This window comes from Pongo pygmaeus, chromosome 4, assembly GCF_028885625.2.
Source record: "Pongo pygmaeus isolate AG05252 chromosome 4, NHGRI_mPonPyg2-v2.0_pri, whole genome shotgun sequence".
Classification (NCBI taxonomy): domain Eukaryota; kingdom Metazoa; phylum Chordata; class Mammalia; order Primates; family Hominidae; genus Pongo; species Pongo pygmaeus.
In genome coordinates, this window is record NC_072377.2 from 76,737,944 (window position 1) to 76,759,015 (window position 21,072).

Below are 21,072 nucleotides of genomic sequence, written 5' to 3' on the forward strand. Positions count from 1 at the left end.
ACAGGCTTTGAAATTTAGTCTATCAGAAAGACTGCTACTGAATTGAGAGAGCATAGAATCTAAGCTACACAAGAAAGAAGTAAAGAAAAAATAGTTAATTGGAACAAGCGAAGGGTCTAGTTAGAGTGAAGGACAGTTGTAGCAGGAATGGTTGGAAAAGCAAGATGGAAAGAGATGCTCCAATTCCTGTTTGCAGAAGGGGCTGTTTCAGGTAGTCCCTGGTCCAGGGTGAGCTGGTAGGAGGTGTTGGCTGAGGTGGTTGGAAGAGGAAGGATTTGTTGAAGAGAAGTCCTGAATTCTGAATCGGTATTGTCTTAGTGTGTTTGTGTTGCTATAAAGGAATACCCGAGGCTGGGTAATTTATAAAGAAAAGAGGTTTATTTGGCTCACAGTTCTGCAGACTGTACAAGAAGCATGGCACCAGCATCTGCCTCTGGCTTCTGGTGAGGGCTTCAGGGTGTTTCCAATCAAGACAGAAGGCAAAGGAAACCTGGTATGTACAGATCACACATGGTGAGACAGGGTGCAAAGAGGGAGGAGGGAAGTGCCAAGCTTTTTTTAACGACCAGCTTTCTTGGAAACTAATAGAGCTAGAACTATTAATCTTCCCAGGGGGAGCATTAATCTAATCATGAAGGATCCACCCTCATGACCCAAACACTTCCCATTAGGCCCCACCTCCAACACTGGGGATCAAATTTCAACATGAGATTTGAGGGGATAGAAACATCCAGCACTCAACCACATAGAGGTTGGAAGCATGTAGGATTAAGGGAGGATTTGAAGTGGTAGAGACAGAAGCCAATGATGAGAGTGACAGGAAGGGGAGAGGGTGACACATAGTTTAAGCAGCAAAGGGTGGGGAAGAAGTGGTCTGAAAGGAATAGTAAACAACTATGGCTGTGGTAAGTGTCCTGAATGAAAAACACCAAAACGCCAGGTATGAAAATAACAAGCGGGAATGGGGAGCCAGGGCCCATCTTCACTGGGGAAATGGCATTTAACTGGAACTGCAAAGAATGAATGGGTGCTGTGGCAGAGTACACAGACACCCGCTGGAGAGGAGAGAGAACTGGCGCTTCCCATCCGGCAATGCCCCTGGCTGGCAAGGTGAGGGAGCAAGTGCCCAGCCTCCCTGTGCACCTGTCCAGTGGGGTAGCAGCTGTACTCACTTCACAGGGTTCTTATGAAACACAAAGGAGTGAATACATTTGTAAACCCCTAAAAACACATAGTAAGATTTATGTAGGGGTTAGGTATTATATTTTCATTTAAGAAAAAATATTTCCCCTGGAATCACATCCAAGCAAAAATTATAGCAAGTCTTGTTTTCTGTACTCATTCAATTCTTTAAACATCCTATGAGGTAAGTTAACAAGAAAAAACCCTAAAAAGTAGTTTTCTCTTTATCTTCTCTCAATCAGCACCGCCTCAAGTCCTAGCTTTACCTGCATTCTGTAGCTTCCACAAAGGGCCTTTTATGAAAATCTGGGGCATTCAGGAGGTGGCTTACCACCAAACTGCCTTTTAATTTATCAAAGACTCCTGGCTCTCAGGTGTTTAGATAAGTATCGATTAATTTTTTAGGCCAGAAGTTTTTGTGGGAGAAGTCAAGTGTTCAAGCGTGTGACTGTGAGGAGATGACCTGCCACACCCAGAAGACCCTTGCTCCCTGGATCTCCAGCCAAGTGGCATGTTCCCCATGTACAGCACCCTGGGACAGTCAGATGGCCCCTTTCTGGATTTCTGGGTCAGACCATTTTGGGAGTCATCTCCAAGTGTCTCAGACAAGTTTCCATGCCTGATCCAAAAATAGGTAAGTTACCTGTATGTATGAAATCAGAAGGTTCCCACACCACCATGCACATCACCGCAAGCTGTTTGAAGGAGGTAGGATATACAATAAGTCTTTTCTTTCTTTTTCTTCTTTTGTTTTTATCATTTATTTGCACATTTGTTTCACATTGCTATACTTTTGGAGCACTGTGAGCTGATCTGAATCCTTGGAATCATCAGTGGCAACCAGGTAGTGGAGGGGATATGGAGATTGGGCCAAGACATGCAGATGGATCCAGGAGATGTGAGGCAGGTAGAATCCTGAGCCCTGGGCCACTGACTGGCTAAGGAATCGCCCTTGGCAGGATATCACATGCCCCTCTAAAGATACCAGCAGCAGCAAGGCCCACTTCAGAAGCTTTGGAGGCTGCAGACCTTGGCAAAACAAAGGTAGATCAACAGGGCAGATAACACAAGTTGGACAGGCTGGTTTTTGAGATGATGTGATGCACACCTTTAAGAACTCCTAGAAATAACTGAGAGATGCGCTATAGGGAGAAACAGCTGAGGTGGCAGGCTGGGAACTCCAACCATTGCCAACTGGGCATCAGAAGTCAACAGAGCCACAGTTTGCTCTCAGTGAGCACCCTGATCGACCTCCCCTGCTATCTCTTTACAGTCTCCATGGATTCATCAGCTCAAGCTTCCTGAGCCACAGGTGGAAGATGAGATGAGCGTAGCTAGATGAGTAGAAGTTAAGGAGAAATCCATTTATTGATCGCTCTCCATGTGCCAGATATTTACTCTTCAAGCAAGACACCCTTCGAGGTAGGTCTGGTTATTCTCACATTACAGATGAGAACACTAAGATACAGAAAAGATGTTTACTTGCCCCAGGTCACACAGCTGGTAAGTGACAAAGCCAGGATCTAAACTCAGTTTGATTCATCCCCTTTCTACATGCTGGGGAGACATAGTGCATTCTTTGGGATCTAGTCAGCAGTGAATGAGTGAAGAGACAGTACTTTTCCAAAGAACTCTTAATATCAACACGTTGGTCTCCTCTAGCCACAGACCAGATGCTGTGGCCACTGTTGAGGGGTGGGTCTTTCTCCCTTGGCAGTGCAGAGGCCTCTTCAGAAAAGCCAAGTGTGCTCCCAGCAAATTCTTACTTTCGCTGAAACAACTGCTTGCATTCTACACCCTTGGCTAAGGCTAGCAGCACTCAGGCTGAGCTGTTATTAACTGTGCAAAATCAACAGCACCATCTCACGCCATAAAATGACTCTGCAAAAGATTAGCCTTTGCACTAGTATCAGCTAAGGGAGCCAGTCTAAACCCTTAATTCAAGTTTTCCAAATTAGTCAGCCTCTACTTGCACTCCTGATATGTCTCTGAGGTCCTTGGGTCTAAGTCTGACCTGGGGGTTAGGGAGGAGGAAAATATCCCAGGGACTTTGGTACACCCTTTTCAGGGTTATACAGCTGGATGGGGCCCAGGCTGGTTCAGAGGAGTCATTGGGAGTCCTGGAAATATGTGTTGAAACATGGACCCAAGACTGAGCGCTCGAGAATAAATTCCTATAAACCAAGCCCAGCTGGGGCTCAGAAACATCAGAAATTGGAAGCAGGGAAATGTGTGCTTCTGGGTGCTAAGATTAATTTGGGGCAGAATTAGAGAGAGACCAAAAGAGAAAAGAGACCTAGAAGTTGGCAGACTTGATTAGCTGATTGTCTTTCTGCCATCTTATGAATTCTGAAAAATGAATTCTGCAGGTCAATCCACTTGCCCTGAGTTTCTTCTCAGGGTTGGCAGTGCCCTGGGAAGAAATATGTGGCCTGTCTTGTTGAAGTGAAAGATATGTGTTCCTTAGGGCACTGTTTTGGGAACAGAGCAGCAGAAGCCCCCTGCGCTGGGTGAAACTCATCCCTCCCAGCCGCACTAGCTGCGCTCTGCACCCCAGAAACATCTGAAAACTGCACAGTGGTTGGCACCAGCCTGTCCCTTGCTTTGTGTGTTTAGAACCCTCCAAAGGACTAATTGTTACTCTTCCAGAGAGGGAGCCCAGCCTCCTCAATTTTGTAATGTCACTCACAGACCATAGGAAAGTATTCCTTCTGAATTCCTGAAATCCAAGCCTCCATATTCAATTGCCTACTCAGCTTCTCTACTCGGATGTCTAATGGACAAAATTAACATGTCCCCAAATGGACTCTGAAGCTCCCCCTCTCAAACTTGTCCCACTCTTAGGATTCCCCATCTTGCTCGTGCCAGAACCATTCTTCTACTTGCTCAGATCCAAAACCTTGGAATCAAAACCCACATGTGGTTCATGGAAAATCCCATTGACTCTTATCTTCAAGATACATCCAAAGTCTCATCCCTTTCATCACCTTCAAACACAAGCCACAGACATAACTCCTGGGTTGTTACCACAGCCTCCTAACTGGCCTGTTCCCATCCATCCTGGCTCCTCCTTGGGCTATTCTTACTGCAACAGCCACCAATTTCTTTTTTAAAAGAAATCAGATCACATCACTGTCAAAGCTCATCACGTCAGCTCAAAAACCATTCAAAGGCTTCCCACCTACTCAAAGGCCCTGCACAACCTGGTGCCCTTGGCCCTGCACATGCCTCTCCTCTCTGACCTCCTCTCCTACTCTCCCCCTTGCTCACCAACTGCAGCCACCCTGGCCTCTTGCTCTCCTTTGAATATGCTAATATGTGTGTTCCCACCTCAGGGCCTTTGCACCTGTGGTTACTTCTGCCTGAAGCACTCTTCCCTACTTCCCACAAAAAATCACAACTATGCTTACAAATTCTTTCTTACTCTTCCCTACAAGAGGTGGAACCTAATCCCATTCCCCTTGACTTTGTGACTCAATTCTAAGGACCAGAATAAAGAGAAGTGATGGTGTGGAAGTGCAGAGCCTCGTCAGAAAAGGCACCACAGCTTCCCATTTGTTTGCTCTCCCTTGGATCACTCACACGAGGGGAGGCTGGGTGGAGAAATCCACATAGTGAGGAACTGAGGCCTCCTGCCAATAGCCCTGTGAATGTGCCACCTTGGCAGCAGATCCTCCAGCCCCAGTCCAGCCTTCAGATGACCACAGCCCTGGCCAACTGCTTGACTGTAGCCTCTGAGAGGCTTAGCCAGAAGTACCCAGCTAAACCACTTGCAGTTTCTGACCCTGATCAGAAACCCTGAGAATACATTTTTGCTGTTTCAAACTTCAAAGTTTTGGGGTAAGTTGTTATGCAATAATAGGTTATTGATACACTTGCTTTCTCATTCCCTTCAAGTTTTTGCTGCAATCTCACCTTCTCAGAAATGCCTTCCTTAACTCCCCTATTTAAAATGGGGTGCTCCCCAGCCCCCATCTGTGATTTATTGTTCTCCCTGGCACTCAATCACTTTCTAATTCTCTGTATAACTTACATATTTTATTGCCTTTCTCCTCAATAAAATACAAGTTCCATGTTTTATTGGTACTTGGTAAATCTGTGCTGGCTAAATACATGAACACATGCCTCTGCTTTATGCTTCTACAGTCACTGACTGAATTCGAGGTTTTTAATCTTGTTCTGATGCTGTTTTTCTAAGGATTCGGTCTGGCTTTTATCTTTTTCACTACCACACAGGCCAGGGAAGACCACTAGATAGTGACCAGGCCACACAGCTTCTCTCCTAAGGCTAGGTGGGCTACAAAGATAAGTACCTTAAAGGCTGGTGGGTATGTCTTTCATACTTAATCTATGATCAATTTCCAAGGGGTTTAATTTAATCAAACAGGCTCTCATAGACACAAACAGTGAGAACAGCAGATATACCAAGTGGAGGCTAATCTGATTGTCCTTGGTGCCAGGATATTCAAGTCTGTCATGGGTGGTGAGCCTGCAGTCATGTGGCACCAGAGGGGCAGCTGTATCAACAGGCCCCTTGCAGGCCTGCACATGACATGGCCAGAGATTGAGTTTCAAATAAGGGGGAAGGGAAGAATGAGAAGGGAAAGGACAAGGAAACCCTTTTGCACAATGAAGAGTTGTTCACAGGCCTGTGTCAGAGGGGACAAATCCTATAATGAGGGCCTGAGTTCTTAGAAAGCCAGTGCCTGCTGTTGTACAATCCACTCTTGGGTATCTGCCCATTCGCTAGACATGCTTTGGTGCCCTTCCAGAAGGTGGTATACCTTGACACTTGGACCAAGAAGGATATCTCCACCCCAAACATAGATTACTGCAATGTCCTTGGGACACAGTGCCTGTATTGTTATAATAATCTAAACGTGCTTGGCATCACAAGGCCATGTAATAAAAGGGTGTTTTCTGGGTTCACAGCATGGTGTGTTCTCTGAGTGACAGGTGTGCTGCAGGAGAAACACTGAATGGTCGGCGCATCTGGCTCAGGCCTTCTCTGCATGTCAACCAGCTGCAGAGGTTACTTTACTTCTGTCAGCCTGGACCTCAGTTTCCTCAACTGACAAATGACTGTTTTTCTCAGTCTCCTGTCCCCTGCTGCCTCCAACCTTTTCGGAACTGCTGGAGGGATGTAGCAAAGAACCACAAAGCAAGGGGTCGTGAGTGTTGGCATTGTTCATTTTGACAATAATCAGGGCTGTTAGTTATGGCGGGGATTTACAGAGGTCGGGCACCCTGGCTATGAAAAAGTCTACCTTTGGCCACCCAGGCAAGTGCCCCACCAAATTCCAATGCCCAGAACTTGTCCGTTCTGCCTCCCTGGTGAACCCTAAAGCCCAGGTAACCCCCTCCCCTCTTTACCTCTCTGACAGGTTCTTTAAGTCTCTTCTCACCTCTGATGATTAGCTAAGCCTGCTTCATACTTTACCTTCAGCGAGCATGACCAGGAATCACTTGTTGTATCAGGTAGGTAAAGTGCTTGCTTGCACATTGAAAAGTTTCATCCATTGGCCTTAACTCTAGATAGGGTTTCAGGCAAGGCAGACAGGAAGCTGAGAAGAGAAGGCAGGGCTGGGAAGTCCCCATGGCTCAGGGCACCTCTGCACTTGGGCAGAGAACCCTTGACTCACCTTCCACAGTGCCCTGACCCCTGGTGTGGAAACTAGCACAGTTGGATCCGTATCACGTGTCACGGGGCTGGTTACAAATAGCACAGGGATTGGCAAAGTCATCCCGACACTCCCGGATCAAGGGCAGGGAAAGTTACCAGTTTAATTCCGGCAGATCATTAGTGGTAGAGAACCAGGAAGGGGTTCTATCGCAAAGGAGTGCTGTGGGCAGACACGTGGGTGCGGAAGGGGCAGAGGTAGTTCGGCGCGGGGCTTGCGGCGTCTCGGCCTCAGTCTCGGAGCCAGGACCTCAGGCCTGAATGGCTGGGTGTGGAGGGCCCTTGTCTCACATTCTGTAGAGCGCACGTCGTCTCTGTGACCTGGTGGCACCACATTCGATGGGGAGCTCGCAGCGAGGCGCTTCCCCCTGTAACCCCACTCCAGGTCTCTGGAGCAGCAGGAGGGCCACAGGGCTGCTGGGTGTAGTCGCCCCGGACCTCGCGGTGGCCAAGGCCAAGGCGGCCGGGGCACGGTACCCTGTTCGGCCTGGGCCGTGACCACGAAGGAGGCGGTGGAGGCGGGGGCAGGCGCTTCCTCCGCGCCCCCCACGCCGCCGCTCTCTCGCGCCCCTACAGAACTGGGCCTCAGGCCTCGAGGGGGCGCGGGCCTCGGCGGGCGGAGCGCGCAGTTCCGCCAGCCAGGGGGAGCATCTCAACTCGCCGGCCCCGCCAGGCGTGCGGGCCAGGCAGCCGTGGAAGGTGCCCTTTTCTCCCAGATTCCTCGCGCGCACGGCCACGAGCGCGGAGGCTGCCAAACCCGCCAGCCCTGGGTTCCGAAGCCGCCCCTGGCTCTTCACTCCCTCGCGGGCGCGCCCCGGGCCCCCGGTGGCGGCCAGCTCCCACCGGTCGCTCCTGCACTGCCCTGCCCTCCCCGGGCCGCCGCGCCCGGGCAGCACCGCCTCCTTCTCTAAATACTGCCGGGTCCGCCCTCCGCACCAGGACGGGCGGTGGGTAGGGTGCAGGGCGGCCGGCGCAGCCGAGGCCGCGTGTGGAGGCGGACGCCGCGCCCAGCCAGTACCCACAGCAGCGCGGTCAGCCAGGCGCCGGACCCAGCTTCAGGTAAGCTGCCCCGGCCCGCGCGCCTGCGCCGGAGGCGGCGGGTCGGGCGCTGAGCTGTGCGGCCAGGCTGGGCGCGGGGAGCCGCGGCAGCGCGGAAGCGCTGGGTATCGGAGCCCAATCTGCGCCCCTGCAAGCCCCTCGGGCTGTTGGTTGCGCTCGGGCTCCCTAAAAGCCGCAAACCGATTTCGCACAGAAGGCATTTGCCTCTCGTTTCGTTCCCCAAACTCACCATAGCTTTGGACGTGGAGAGGTACTGTGAATTTTGGAAATGTCTTTTGGAAAACCAATAGGAGTGTTGGAGAGGGGAGTTTGGCTTTGGGGAGGTTAAGTGTAGGGTGGTGTTTGGAAAAGGTTTCATTGCGAGTGAGTGTGGGTGTCTTTGTATCCGTTTGTGAGTGCATCTGTGGGAGAAGGAGAGAGAGAGGCTATTCCCACACTATTTTGGATCAGAGGTGAACACTCAGCCAGGTGCTCTGTCCACTAGTCCACGGACAAGAAACTACAGATTCAGTTTTGGGCTTCTATTTACTGGTGTTTGGGAATTTGCCTTAAGACAGTTGAAGCCTTGTGACTTACTGCAAAGTTGACTATACTGGGAATAAATGAATTCCTGATAGGACTTTGCAGCCGAGAATCACCCTTCTCTTCCTTGTCTCCGAAACCGCAAAAGAGATTGCATGATTCAGGAAAAAAATTAAAACAACAACCACCAAAAAAAAAAACCCAGTATATATAGGTTTCAGGACTCTCCATCGTTTCATTCCACTGAGAGTTTTGGAATGTACTCCCTGTAGGATAAATGAGGACTACTGTATACTCAATATGAAATTCTTATTCACTGCAGGATGTTACTGACTTAATAAAAAATGGGAAGATTAAAAAATTAATTAGCGCAATGCTTTCTTTGTCTCAGCTTAACTGCATCTGTATATCAAGTTTTTCCAAGTTTGAAATGAAAGCTTTTTTCCTTCCTATATTTCCTTTTTTTCTTCAACTTCCTTTTGATTCTATCATACTTTTTCCTGGAAAAGTTTTTCCCAGTATAAGATAGCCTGTTTGCTTTCTTTACCTAAACTGACTTTCCTTCAATGTGATTTTGGTTTGTCAAGATCATCTTGGGCTTAGGACCTCAGTCTTGAGTTCCTTCATGGGACTATGGATGTGAGCGGCACAAAATATTTTTAAAGTTTTCTTTCCTTGGGCAGGTGAAAATAGTCTTCACGATTTTGGATTGTCTTTGCAAATGCAGGACCTGACTTACGGGGTCCTGGTAAAATATCCCATTCATTGGAGTAAAATAAGATAACGAGATAATTAGGTCAGCTCTGTGTAAGCTAGACAACTCTGTAACAACTACTTGGTATATTTAATGTATTATACCTTTGAAGTATAGGGCTTGGGTGATTTTCTGGAAGGTGCTTTCTCACTTGATTCCACTTATACTATTCTTTCAAAGCCAAAGTCCCCCCCTCCACCCATTTTGTGCTTTATAACTAGCAATTTTATTGGCTGCTTGTTTTTTAACTGAGTCTCAACCTCTTTGTGGAAGTAGGTGACACCATGGAGGAGGGTGAGTGAGAGGCCACACCAGCCTTGGGGTACCTGTCCACTCTGAAAATGGCACTCCCATTGACCTGCTGTGCCACACTTTCCAGGGTCATCCCAGATCCAAGCAACTAGGTCACCAGTCTGTGCTTGTTGAGAACCCAAGAACCATTTTGTTTTGTTTTGTTTTGTTTTTGGCAGGGTCTCGCTCTGTTGCCCAGGCTGGAGAGTAGTGGCATGATCTTGGCTCACTGCAGCCTCCAGCTCCTGGGCTCAAGCGATCCTCCCACCTCAGCCTACCAAGTAGCTGGGACCACAGGCACCATGCCTGGCTAAAGTTTGTATTTTTAGCAGAGATGGGGTTTTGCTATGTCACCCAGGCTGGTCTCTAACTCCTGAGCTCAAGCAGTCTGCCTGCCTCTGCCTCCCAAAGTGCTGGGATTACAGGCACAAGTCACCGCGCCTGGCCTCAAGAACCACATTTTGATAGAATCAACTTAAAAGTCCACCAAACCCACTATGTTCCTGAACAGACTTCTTATTCTATTGAAATTGCTGAAATTGGGTCTTTCGTAGATGTAGCCTTAGAATAAAACATGAAATGGAAAGCTGCTGTAGTCTAAAACAGGAAATGGAAAGTTAGTTACTGAACTAACTGACTTGAAAATGCTGAGAGCAGCTATGATGAAAAGTGGGGCATTTGCAATCAGAAAGAATCCCTGTGGTTCTTCCCTCATTCACCAGTGCTTTTTCCCCCAGGGAAATGAGTTTGTAAGACTCAGAAAAGGAAATGCCACACCCAGTTACTTTTGTTCTTTCATATTTTAAAAAAGATGTGCTTTCATTTTTTAAAATTAGATGTGTAGTAATTTAATTTCCTGTTTTGAATATCTCGTAAAATTACATATTTAGGAGTTTCTGAATGCTAGTTTATCTGACTTATAAACCAACTCATTGTTCTACAGCTTATCAGTTGTATAAAGTTCTACCCCCAAGGCCTCATCGTGGTGTGATTTCAGAAATGGCCAGCAAAAAACCAGGGTGGTTCTGGAACACCTGTGCCCACGTCAATTTGGTGTTTGGTTGTGTTTGCAGAGCTGCTGAAATCTTGGAGGGAAGAAAACACATCCCACCCTGCCTCCGGGAAGGGGCCTCTCCTGGACATGTATCCTGCAGCTGCTGCTGAGCCAGATGGGGACCAGCAGGACAGACACGTCAGCAAACTCATCTTCTGCTTCTTTGTTTTCGGCGCTGTCTTGTTGTGTGTGGGAGTCCTGCTCTCCATCTTTGGGTTCCAGGCATGCCAATATAAGCCCCTCCCAGACTGCCCCATGGTGCTCAAGGTGGCGGGGCCTGCATGTGCCGTGGTTGGGCTTGGGGCTGTGATCCTGGCCCGCTCCCGGGCGCAACTTCAGCTCCGTGCAGGGCTGCAGAGAGGTCAGCAGATGGACCCCGACCAAGCCTTCATCTGTGGAGAGAGCCGCCAGTTTGCCCAGTGCCTTATCTTTGGGTTTCTGTTCTTGACAAGCGGCATGCTCATCAGCGTCCTGGGCATTTGGGTCCCTGGATGTGGCTCCAGCTGGGCACAGGAACCGCTAAACGAGACAGACAGTGGCGACTCAGAGCCCCGGATGTGTGGGTTCCTTTCTCTGCAGATCATGGGGCCCTTGATTGTGCTTGTGGGATTGTGTTTCTTCGTGGTTGCCCACGTTAAGAAGAGAAACACGCTGAATGCTGGCCAGGATGCCTCTGAGAGAGAAGAGGGACAGATCCAGATTATGGAGCCTGTCCAGGTCACTGTAGGTGGGTTGCTGCCGTTTGCGTTCTTGCTGCTATCACAGTGGCTTTGCAGCAGGGTTTCACCAGCTGCTCTTGGTTCTCGTCTGGATTCTCTTTTTCAATTCTTCCATCTCTCACACGTGTGTGCACACACGCACACACCCCCATCATGTGTACATACACAATGGTGCTGCTGTGGGAAGCCTCGTAGGAACCTTGTATACATCTTCTCCCCCCAGCAACTCTTTCCTACTTTGCAAAGCATTGGGATATTAAGTAGTGACCTTGACTGAGGTCACAGAGCAAATTAAGAGGAAAGTGAGAAGAACGTGAGGACAGCCTTGGAGCCATCTGCCACCTTAGGGACTCACTAAGTGATCCTGTTACCCCTGTTATTCTCACACCAAAACCACATAGCATTTTAGTTGTGGGACACTTGGGTTCTCCTCCCAGGCTGTCACTAGCTGGCTGTCCTTGTAAGTCCTTAACCTCTCCTGCCTTGGTTTATGTCTCTATAAAACGAGCAGTGCCTCTCTAAGATTCTTGCAGCACTAACATTCTAGGATTCTGGATCTGTCCGAGTCCAGCAGTCTTCAGGTGTTTTGAGGGGCCTCTGCACTGTCTCTGTGTTGTCCTTCTTTTTTTGTGACATCATCCGTGGCTGCAGGGCTGAGGCAAAGCTTGGAAGCAGTGGGATGAACCAAGATGGAATATGACAGCACCTTTCTCCCATGGAATGCCTACAGGTTCCTTTTGGGTCCTCCGGGTTCTACAGAAGAGATGGAGTGCCATTTCCCGGAGCCTGCCCCCTCAGAACAATAGCAGTAGCGTTGGCCTCAGCTTCACACAACCAAGGAAAAACCCCATCGCTGCTCATTGGTGGATCACTTTTTTTCAGTCTCCTACTTTTGAAAGAGTAAAGTTGTGAAACCATTGACATTTAAAAGGCTAGGAAAAGAGATCTGCAGAACAGAAACCATGGAGGGGACAGAGAGGGAATGTGACAAGTGAGATGCGTCTCCTGTTTGGGGCTGTCTACTGGAAGCAGTGGAATTCACTGACTGCAGCCTGGAGGGGAGGAACTGGGTTGCTGGACTTGCATGGCACCAGCCTTGGAGAGGAGGGGCAGATGGATCTGCAACCATTCCTTGTGTAGAGCCAGGGTGGATGCTCCCAGCCTATTTATTAATATATTGATGCATTAATATATTTATGGTGACAATGCAAATATTAGCTGTATATTCACAATAGCTAACACTTATATAGGGTCTATTTTTGTGCCAAACACCCATTTAAGTGCTTTATCATGTGCTCTTAAAGGTCCCCTGTGTGAAATTCATTCATATCTACAGCAATCCAAGGAGGCAGATAATGTTAGTACCTCCATGTTACACAGGAAGAAGATGAGGCATGTAGATATCAAGTGACTTGCCTAAGGTCACACCCTAGCAAGTGGAAGGGCAAGGTTCCAACCCAAGTGTGTGGGCACACCCACAGAATAGCCCTTGCATAGCACCCTGCCCAGAGCACGTGGGTGTGATTCCATTTTATCCTTCACCAAGTGTTCTTGGAAGTTATTACATGAAAAAAGGGGCTCCCTTTAATTTGATAGATGTTCTCAGTGCTCTTGAGGAACACCGTGGGGTACAAGTAAATATGTTCATCCAACGCTGCTATGCTTTCATCTAGTTGGGAACGGTTCGAGGGGAGTTGTGGGGCCCAGCCTTCCACCTGGTAGCTGGAATCAGAGTGGACAGAGCTGTGGTGCTGCTCCTGGTGTCCTTGTCCTGAAGTTGGCACCACATGGTTTAAAATCTTTTCTACTTAACCCTTTAAGCCCCCATCGAACCTATGAAAATCTTGCATCCTAATTCCTCTCCTTTGATATTGTGGAATAGGGTTTACATTTTTAGAATCCGAGAAGCATGCTCTCCTTGTTGTGGGTACACTCAGTGCTATCCTGGATACACAGCAAGTATATGAGACAGCTCTCCTTGGAGGGGTGTGTATGTTGTCTGCTCACAGAGGACATCAAGTTCTGAAAGATGCATGAAAGGGAACTCGCAGAGGAGAGGCCTCTTTCCAGGGAGAGCAGGTTGCAGGGTGTGGGCAGGCCAAGCTGCTGGGCCAAAGGGCTGGAGAGTCTTGGAGGTAACAGGGTTACTGGGGCATATCCTTGTGTGTTTTTGAGAGGTGATTGGCCTGCCCTCAAGGGTTACTTCACAGGTTCTTTATTCTATAGTGTGTAATGGAAGTGAACACAACCCCAATTCCTCTAACCTCCCAAGACCTTCTAAAAAAGTAAATGAGAATCCCAGGACCACTATTATGCTTTCTCACCTTTAGATTAGCAAAATGTATTTTAAACCCTCATTGCCTTCTCCTTGCAGAAGGAACGGGAGATGGGATTAATGCATTTTCTGAAGGGCTAAATTCCCTCTGGGAAATGATTGAGGCTGCTGTGGCTCATGAAAGGTAGAGAGTGGAGCCAGTGGCCAATTGCCTCTGTGGTGTTTCTTCATCATGCAAATCAGTGCCCTTGGCTGGTGTTGAGCTGAGAGAGTTGGCTCTGTGCTCCGCACTGTGTTCACTGCCAGATGCAAATCGGCCCATCTAGTCCTTCTATCTGTCCTGTGATGCAGGGACCGCCCGGCCTGCAGTTTACAGCTGTGGCGGCTGAGGTCAAGGAGATCGCCTAGCTTGTTCAGGTTGGAACCCCCATCACTTTAAAGAATCCTATGCCACCCTAAGCAAGCATCAGACATGCTAGGAGTGCGAACCACTACAGGGAAGTAAAGCCCCATCTTCTTCATTTTTTCTGAACTGTTATTACTATTGCCAGCTTCTCAGAGGCTTTCACCAGGCCCCCAGCAGTGGTGCTGCCACAGCTCTACACTGTTCTGGTCCAGTTGTGTGGTGCATTTTATATTGGAATCGGAATACAAATTAGAGCTTGCATCTGGTCCCTAGTTTCTCCTCAAAACATGAGGATGTATTCTGGAGTGAACAGTAGCCACAGAAATGCAAAAACCAAACTTCTTTGGGTTCAACCTTCATCTGTATGGGTGAAATTTTGGTAAATAACAGTTAGGGGCTGTAGTATGGCTTATTGTCATTTGCTCAGGGGCTGAAACTACATTTGAGGAACAAGGCACTTTAGCCAACAGCTAACTTGTGAATTAAAGTTGTAGGCTGAAAACGAGAAAAGCTTTATCAGCAGTAGACACCCCAGAGGAGGGAAAGGAGCTTGTTAGCAAACAATTCACAAGAAGGCTTGGGCTTAGACTTGCTACAAAATATAGACCCGCTTTCATACCATAATGGTCAGCACTCTGGATTCTGAAATGTAGGCCTACTTTTAAAAATTTTATGGTAAAAAAAAAATATATATATATATATGTAGCATAAACAATTTAAACTGCTTTTTGTTTTGTTTTGTTTTGAAACAGAATCTCACTCTGTCGCCCAGGCTGGAGTGCAGTGGCATGATCCTGGCTCACCACAGCCTCTGCCTCCCGGGTTCAAGCAATTCTCCTGCCTCAGCCTCCCGAGCAGCTGGGATTACAGGCGCCTGCCACCACACCTGCCTGATTGTTTTTTCTTTGTATTTTTAGTAGAGACGGGGTTTCGCCATGTTGGCCAGGCTGGTCTTGAACTCCTGACCTCAAGTGATCCACCCGCTTCAGCCTCCTAAAATGCTGGGATTACAGGCGTGAGCCACCACGCCTGGCATTTTTTTTTTTTTTTTTTTTTTTTTTAAGACAGGGTCTTGCTCTGTCACCCAGGCTGGAGTGCAGTGGTACAATCATAGTTCACTGCAGCCTAGAACTCCTGGGCTCAAGCAGTCCTCCTATCTCAGCCTTCCGAGTAGCTGGGACTACAGGTGTGTACTCCCACGTCTGGCTAATTTTTTTCTTTTAATTTTTTTGAGATGAGATATCGCTGTGTTGGCCAGGCTGGTCTCCAACTCCTGGGGTCAAGCGATCCTTCCTCCTCAGCTTCCCAAAGTGCTGGGATTATAGGTGTGAGCCACTGCACCCAGCCAAACTGTTTTTAAATGGTTTAGTGGCATTGAATACAGTCACAGTGTTGTTCAACTATTATCATCATCAATTTCTGAAACTCTTCCATTATCCCAAATAGCAACTCTGTACTCACCAAACAGCAATTCCCACTCCCTTCCTCCTCCCGAACCCCCTCCTAGCCCCTGGTAATCTAGTCTACTTTTCTACCTCTATACATTTAATGGGCTTACTTTTAAATTCTGCAGTTAGCAGCAGGTGTGTTGACCTTTTATATAAATGGGCCAAATATATAATTAATTTTGCTTTTGCTAATTTGCTTCCATTTATTACCCACCTGTCTTCAGCTAAATATTGTTTCCTTAGGTGACTCGGTAATAATATTTCCACCCCCTCCACCACCTTACTTTCCTGAATCTTCAGCTTCTGCGGTCGCTGAGAGTCCTGGCACTAACAGTCTGCTTCCGAATGAAAATCCCCCTTCATATTACAGTATTTTCAACTATGGGTAAGAATTTCAATTTGAACTTCAAGAGAGGCCTGAATTCAGGCCCCACTGGTATTAAGGCTGTGTGGTTCACCAGGAGGCATTCAAGTGTATCTTTTTTGCTGATGTTATGTCAGAATTAGTGTCTTGATATTAATAGTACCTTTGCAGAAACTTTGGACAGCACATAAGTTAAAAATGATAAAGTGATCATGCTGGGTTAATATAAAGCCTACTCCAGGCATCCTTATGTGCTCCTAACAGGGGTGATACTCAGAATGTTTAACAACCCTTGCCGGGTGCTGTGGCTCACATCTGTAATCCCAGCATTTTGGGAGACCAAGGTGAGTGGATCACTTGAGCTTAGGAGTTTGAGACCAGCCTGGCCAACATGGCAAAACCCCATCTCTACAAAAAATAGAAGAATTAGCTGGGGATGGTGGCAGGCACCTGTAATCCTAGCTACTCAGGAGGCTGAGTCATGAGGATCGATTGAACGCAAGAGGCAGAGGTTGCAGTGAGCCTGTTACCGGTGGAGGGTGTCCAGGTTCTTTGTGTTTTGAACAAAGAACTGGACAAAATGCACAAACGAAGCAAGGAAAGAATGAAGCAACAAAAGCAAAATTTTATTGAAAATGGAAGTACACTCCACAGGGTGGGAGCAAGCCTGAACAGCTGCTCAAGGGCCCAGTTCCAGAATCTTCTTGGGTCCAAATCACCCCTAGAGGTTTCCCATTGGCCACTTTGTGTTCACCTCATGTAAATGAAATGGTGGCCCACAATCCGTCTGATTGGTTGCAGAAAGCAGCCAATGAGAGGCTGAAGTGAAGTTACAAAGTAGTTCTCCTGTGCAAATGCCTGATTGGTTGCAAAAAGCAACCAATCAGAGGCACTTTCAATTTCCCATCTGCTGAAAGGTGGGTGTTTGCAAAGGCAGTAGTCTTTGGTCCTTTTGTTACTTAGGGGTGGAAAGTTAGGGTTTTCCTTTCAATTTAGTTCTAGGAAGTCAGCGTGAAACGGCCATAGGTTCCCTGCCTCCAGACCCTATTCTGCCACAAGCCGAGATCGCGCCACTGCACTCCAGCCTGGGCAACAGAGAGAGACTCTATCTCAAGGGGAAAAAAAAAGAATGTTTAATGACCCACCAATCAGACTGAGCACCAGGAATGGGCCAGGAGGCCCCTGCTATGCTAGGCTTCACTGCTTTAGATCATGGAGAGGTATGAGGGTCTCGGGATCCCCAACAGTTACAGAAGGGCTTTAGTACTCTGATGGCCGTGCTTGGGTGACTGGCTAAAATCAGCCTGAGCCCTGATCCAACACAACTGGGCCTCTCCTTCAATATTCGCTCCTTCCCTGGGCCACAGAGAACATCAGGTCAATACCCACCCCACACAGAATGCAGCGAGGCAGGCTCTACTGGGACAGGCCTGAGGTGCCAGGAGCCTGGGAGAGGGGGTCCGGATGGAGAAGGACACTGAGGAAGAGGCGAAGATGATGAGTTCCAGGGTGAGTGACAGGGAAGCTCAGAGGTCCCCAACTGAGAGGACGTGAGTGATGAGCTTGGTTTCGGTAGGGAAAGGATGGTGGGTGGCCGATGGTGGTGGTACAGTGAGATGAGGGCCTTGGAGGCAGATTGGGAGGGGCTGGGTTTTGGGAGAGAGAGGAGGTGATGGAGATGGAGCTGCAGAGGTTGTTGGAGAACCAGGAGGGCAAAGAGTCAGGGACTAGTGGGAAACCCCCAGGAGGGGCCTGTGCAGACCCCAGAAATGGTGTGCTGAGGGAGCAGGGCTGGAGAAGGCTCTGGTGGTACCTTCTAGAATGGGAAACCAGGGTTTAGGAAGGGAAGGAAGAATTGCTTCACATTGTCATAGGGTGAAGCAGTTAAGACAATGAGATATGTGCATTTTTGCATGCAGTGAGCAGCAGGCACAGAGAGACTGGTGTTCATTGCTGGAGATAGCACCACCTTACCTTGTCTTTCGTGTTTAAGGAACTCCCTCTCCACCCTGCTCTGATGGAGCAGGCAGTGGGCCTTGGAGCAGGGGCCAGGGTGCCTTTCCTCTGGGGCCTGGAGGGAACGAAGTTGTGTAGAGATTCTTTTCCCACAAAAGTAGGGGGACAGGTTATTCTGATGGGAGAGGGAAAGAGGTGGCTGACAAGGATAGAATTGGCTTTAGAGCTTCATATGGGGTCGTGATGGGGGGATCCAGGGAGGTGCATGTGGGAGTGGCCCTGCATGGAGAAAGGGCAGGCTAGGGCTGGACCTCTGTAGAATTCTCATCGTGAATGTTTGTATTTTTTTCTTCTAATGATAAACTTCCCCAAACCCTAAAATCAATGTCTAGTAACTTAAACTACTGCTGCTGCTACTGTGATTTCTGTGTCCCAGGGTCTGGCTTTTCTTGCATTAGTTTATGTAACTCTCATATCCACTCTAGGAGAAAGGAATGTTATCATCCTCATTTTACAGATAAGGAAACTGAGCTTTAGCAATGTTAACTAACTTGCCCAAGATCACACAGCTGGGAAGCAGCAGAGTAGATTCCAGTGCAGGTCGGCCTTTGTTAGAGCCCACTCCATTAGCCAGTATGCCTTCCTGCCGTCCTTCAGGTTTGTGGCTTAATGTTTTAATTTTCCATATGCATAAGTTTGTCTACCTTATGTTAGCTGTCCCAGAAGACAGAATAGCAGAGAACAGTAAGTGTGTCTGTGTGTGTGTGTGTGTGTGTGTGTATGTGTATGTGTCTATGTTCTCTTTGGATGGTGTCTGTAAATTTGTTTTCAATGTCTTTTCAATGACAAGGGGAATGACAGCAGGAGTGAGACTGTCTTAATGTTACACTCAGCTCTAGGAAAAGGAAGAGGTAAGAAATCAAAACAAATCTATGAAAAGTAGAGTGTAGGAGAAATTACTCCTCAGATTCTTGCAAATACTCTTAAGTGCATGTAATCAAAGATTTCAAAAGAACATAGTACTAAAGGGGTGTCACTGTTTTCATCCCCTCCCCTTCATGTTCTCTCTCCTTCTCTTTAGCAGGACCCCAGCTTCAGAGGGTGCAGCCTTTGAAAGAGACTGTGAATCTATATATACCATTTCTGGGACGAATTCATCTTCTGAGGCCTCACACACTGCACATCTTCCATCTGAATTGCCTCCTAGATATGAAGAAAAAGAAAATGCTGCAGCTACATTCTTGCCTCTATCTTCTGAGCCTTCCCCACCGTAAACTATGGACTCCAGTTCAGTTTTATATGTAATGGATCACTATTTTATTTAATTTTTTTAAATAAAAAATACAATAGCATTGGCTATATTCTGACTTTCTTGCTACAGCATCAACAAGGGTAACCAACCTTCCAGGTTAGATTCCAGCAATTAGTGCTTCAGACCATGGAGAGGGGCAAAGTGCCCATGGTCCAGGCACTGAACGTGTCCTCTTTGGATAGCATCTATCCATTTGTACTCAATGTCTTTTCAATGACAAGGGAATGACAACAGCAGTGAGACTGCCTTAATTTATTCATTTGTACATTATACACTTGGACCTACAACCCTGGGAGGTTGGTGAGATTCTTTTTATTGGTGGATAAAGAAAAAAAGGTTCAGAGAGTCTAATTAACTTCTTCAAGATCACATAGCTTCTACATGATGGGCTTGGTTTTGAACCCAGCTAGGTGGTTTCTGAAAGACAGGCTCACCACCTTGTGCTGTCAGAGGCCTACCAGCAGCAATGATTAATGTTTAGCTTGGTCCATTCTCTCTCCAGGGTTAGCTGCTTCTGAAACAGAAAAACAAGATTACTCCCTTCATTCTTTATTATTTCTTCTCTTCTTCCCTTTTCTCTTTCTCTCCCCTCCTCTTTTCTCCTCTTCTTACTCCCCTTTTCTTTTCTTTGCTTTTGAAAGAAGATGATTAGGGAGGCTTTATGCTGGGGCAGTCACAAGCATGTTGATACCCTGGAGTCTCTTTATAGTGAAATTTCTTGACAGGAAATTTCTAGGAACACTTTGGCAACTAGGTTCTCCTCAAGAGGCTCAGGAAGGATTTGCCTTTCTGTATGATGACATATTAGAACAAAACTGACTGAACCATTGCTTTTTTATTCTTATAAGGATACTGCTAGCCAAAGCCTGTTGTATAGTTGGGTGTCTTAATATGTATTTATTTAATGCTAGATCTAAACCTTAAGAAATAATGACTAATGGTATTTCTAACTGGAAGAAACTGATTTTTAGAATATGAAATCTGTAGTAACAGCTTTTTTTGGTAACAACATTTAGTGTAGCAAAAATGTGAATTTTTTAATGCCTTTTACACAAGCCATAATCTGCCCCCAAATTGGTTCATTCCAGCATTTAAGTGCCTGAAAACAGAGCAAAGGGGTGTGCAGGCTCCAACAGTTTGACTGAAGTAATGACTGATTTCATGTGAATTGCCACTGAGATAAGTCAGGGTGGCAGTTGGTACCAGCAGTACTAATCTGTTTTTAAATTGGACATTTATTGGCTTGAACTGCTCTTAAAATTCTGCCATTTTTCCTCCTGGGAGGTTAATTATTCACATTTAAAAATTAGAACAAAACTTCCTTCTGCTGCTGTTTAAAATGCCTGAGCTGAAACTTCTAGGTAGAATTACTTTTAAGCATTTATGAGTCCTCATATTAATCAAGAAACTTTTTAGTGGCTCAGTGTTGGGGTTTGTAACTGGGTATTTTACATTTATATGCTATGCTAGTAAACTTCAGCAAGGGGGTTGCTAGGCTCAGGAATAAGTTTGATCTTCTGGTTATGGAATCCACTCTGGTTCCATCAGTCCTTCACAGTATTCAGCAAACCTGAGACTGAAGCTGAAGTCTGCAAACCTCCCAGCTTTGAAAATGCTGAAAGTGTGAGGATGTTTATTGTGGGGCTGAAATCACATGCAGCAGAGCTGGGCCAAATCATTTACCCCAAGCAAGACGTGTTCTTTTCCTAGCATGGTGCTGGCAGAGGATGACAGCTTCTGAAAGCCCCCTTGGTGGACTGTGCCTTGTTTTTCTTAGGTTTGTTAGCTTTTTTATTGAGCTAAAATTTGCATAATACAATGAACAATTTATGTATGTATGTATGTATGGATTTCGAGACTGGGTCTCACTTTGTTGCCCAGGCTGAAATAGAGTGATGCGATCACAGCTCACTGCAGCCTCTAACTCTGGGCTCAAGCCATCTTCCTACTTCAGCCTCCTGAGTAGCTGAGATTACAGGCGAGTGCCACCACACCCAGCTAATTTTTTAAATTTTTCATAGAGATGGGATTTTACTATATTACCCAGGCT

The 21,072-nt window shown here is 47.1% G+C and overlaps 1 protein-coding gene across 9 annotated transcripts; it reads left to right on the forward strand.

Moving 5' to 3' along the window:
• The first annotated feature begins 7,516 nt into the window (after positions 1–7,516).
• Positions 7,517–19,067, forward strand: TMEM171 (transmembrane protein 171). 9 transcript variants are annotated; one of them, XR_010126395.1, is made up of 5 exons: positions 7,529–7,921; positions 10,562–11,269; positions 15,634–15,775; positions 16,751–17,263; positions 18,795–18,915. XR_010126395.1 is itself a non-coding variant. In XM_054489613.2 (4 exons), the coding sequence occupies exons 2-4, from the start codon at positions 10,630–10,632 to the stop codon at positions 18,982–18,984; spliced, it is 975 nt and encodes a 324-aa protein (XP_054345588.1). In that variant the 5' UTR covers positions 7,517–7,921; positions 10,562–10,629; the 3' UTR covers positions 18,985–19,067. The 9 variants fall into 9 exon arrangements, 7 of the variants coding, with proteins under 7 accessions (XP_054345588.1, XP_054345590.1, XP_063520944.1 ...); XM_054489613.2 differs by lacking the exon at positions 16,751–17,263 and having other exon boundaries at positions 7,517–7,921; positions 18,792–19,067; XM_054489615.2 differs by lacking the exon at positions 16,751–17,263 and having other exon boundaries at positions 7,517–7,921; positions 18,795–19,067.
• Positions 19,068–21,072: the final 2,005 nt, after the last annotated feature.

Excerpts from the sequence above, each read along its gene's own strand:
- TMEM171 (XM_054489613.2), top strand. The coding sequence starts at position 10,630 with ATGTATCCTGCAGCTGCTGCTGAGCCAGATGGGGACCAGCAGGACAGA. Across the intron at positions 11,270-15,633 it reads GCCTGTCCAGGTCACTGTAG|GTGACTCGGTAATAATATTT; the intron begins GTGGGTTGCTGC and ends TTGTTTCCTTAG. Across the intron at positions 15,776-18,791 it reads TACAGTATTTTCAACTATGG|CAGGACCCCAGCTTCAGAGG; the intron begins GTAAGAATTTCA and ends CCTTCTCTTTAG.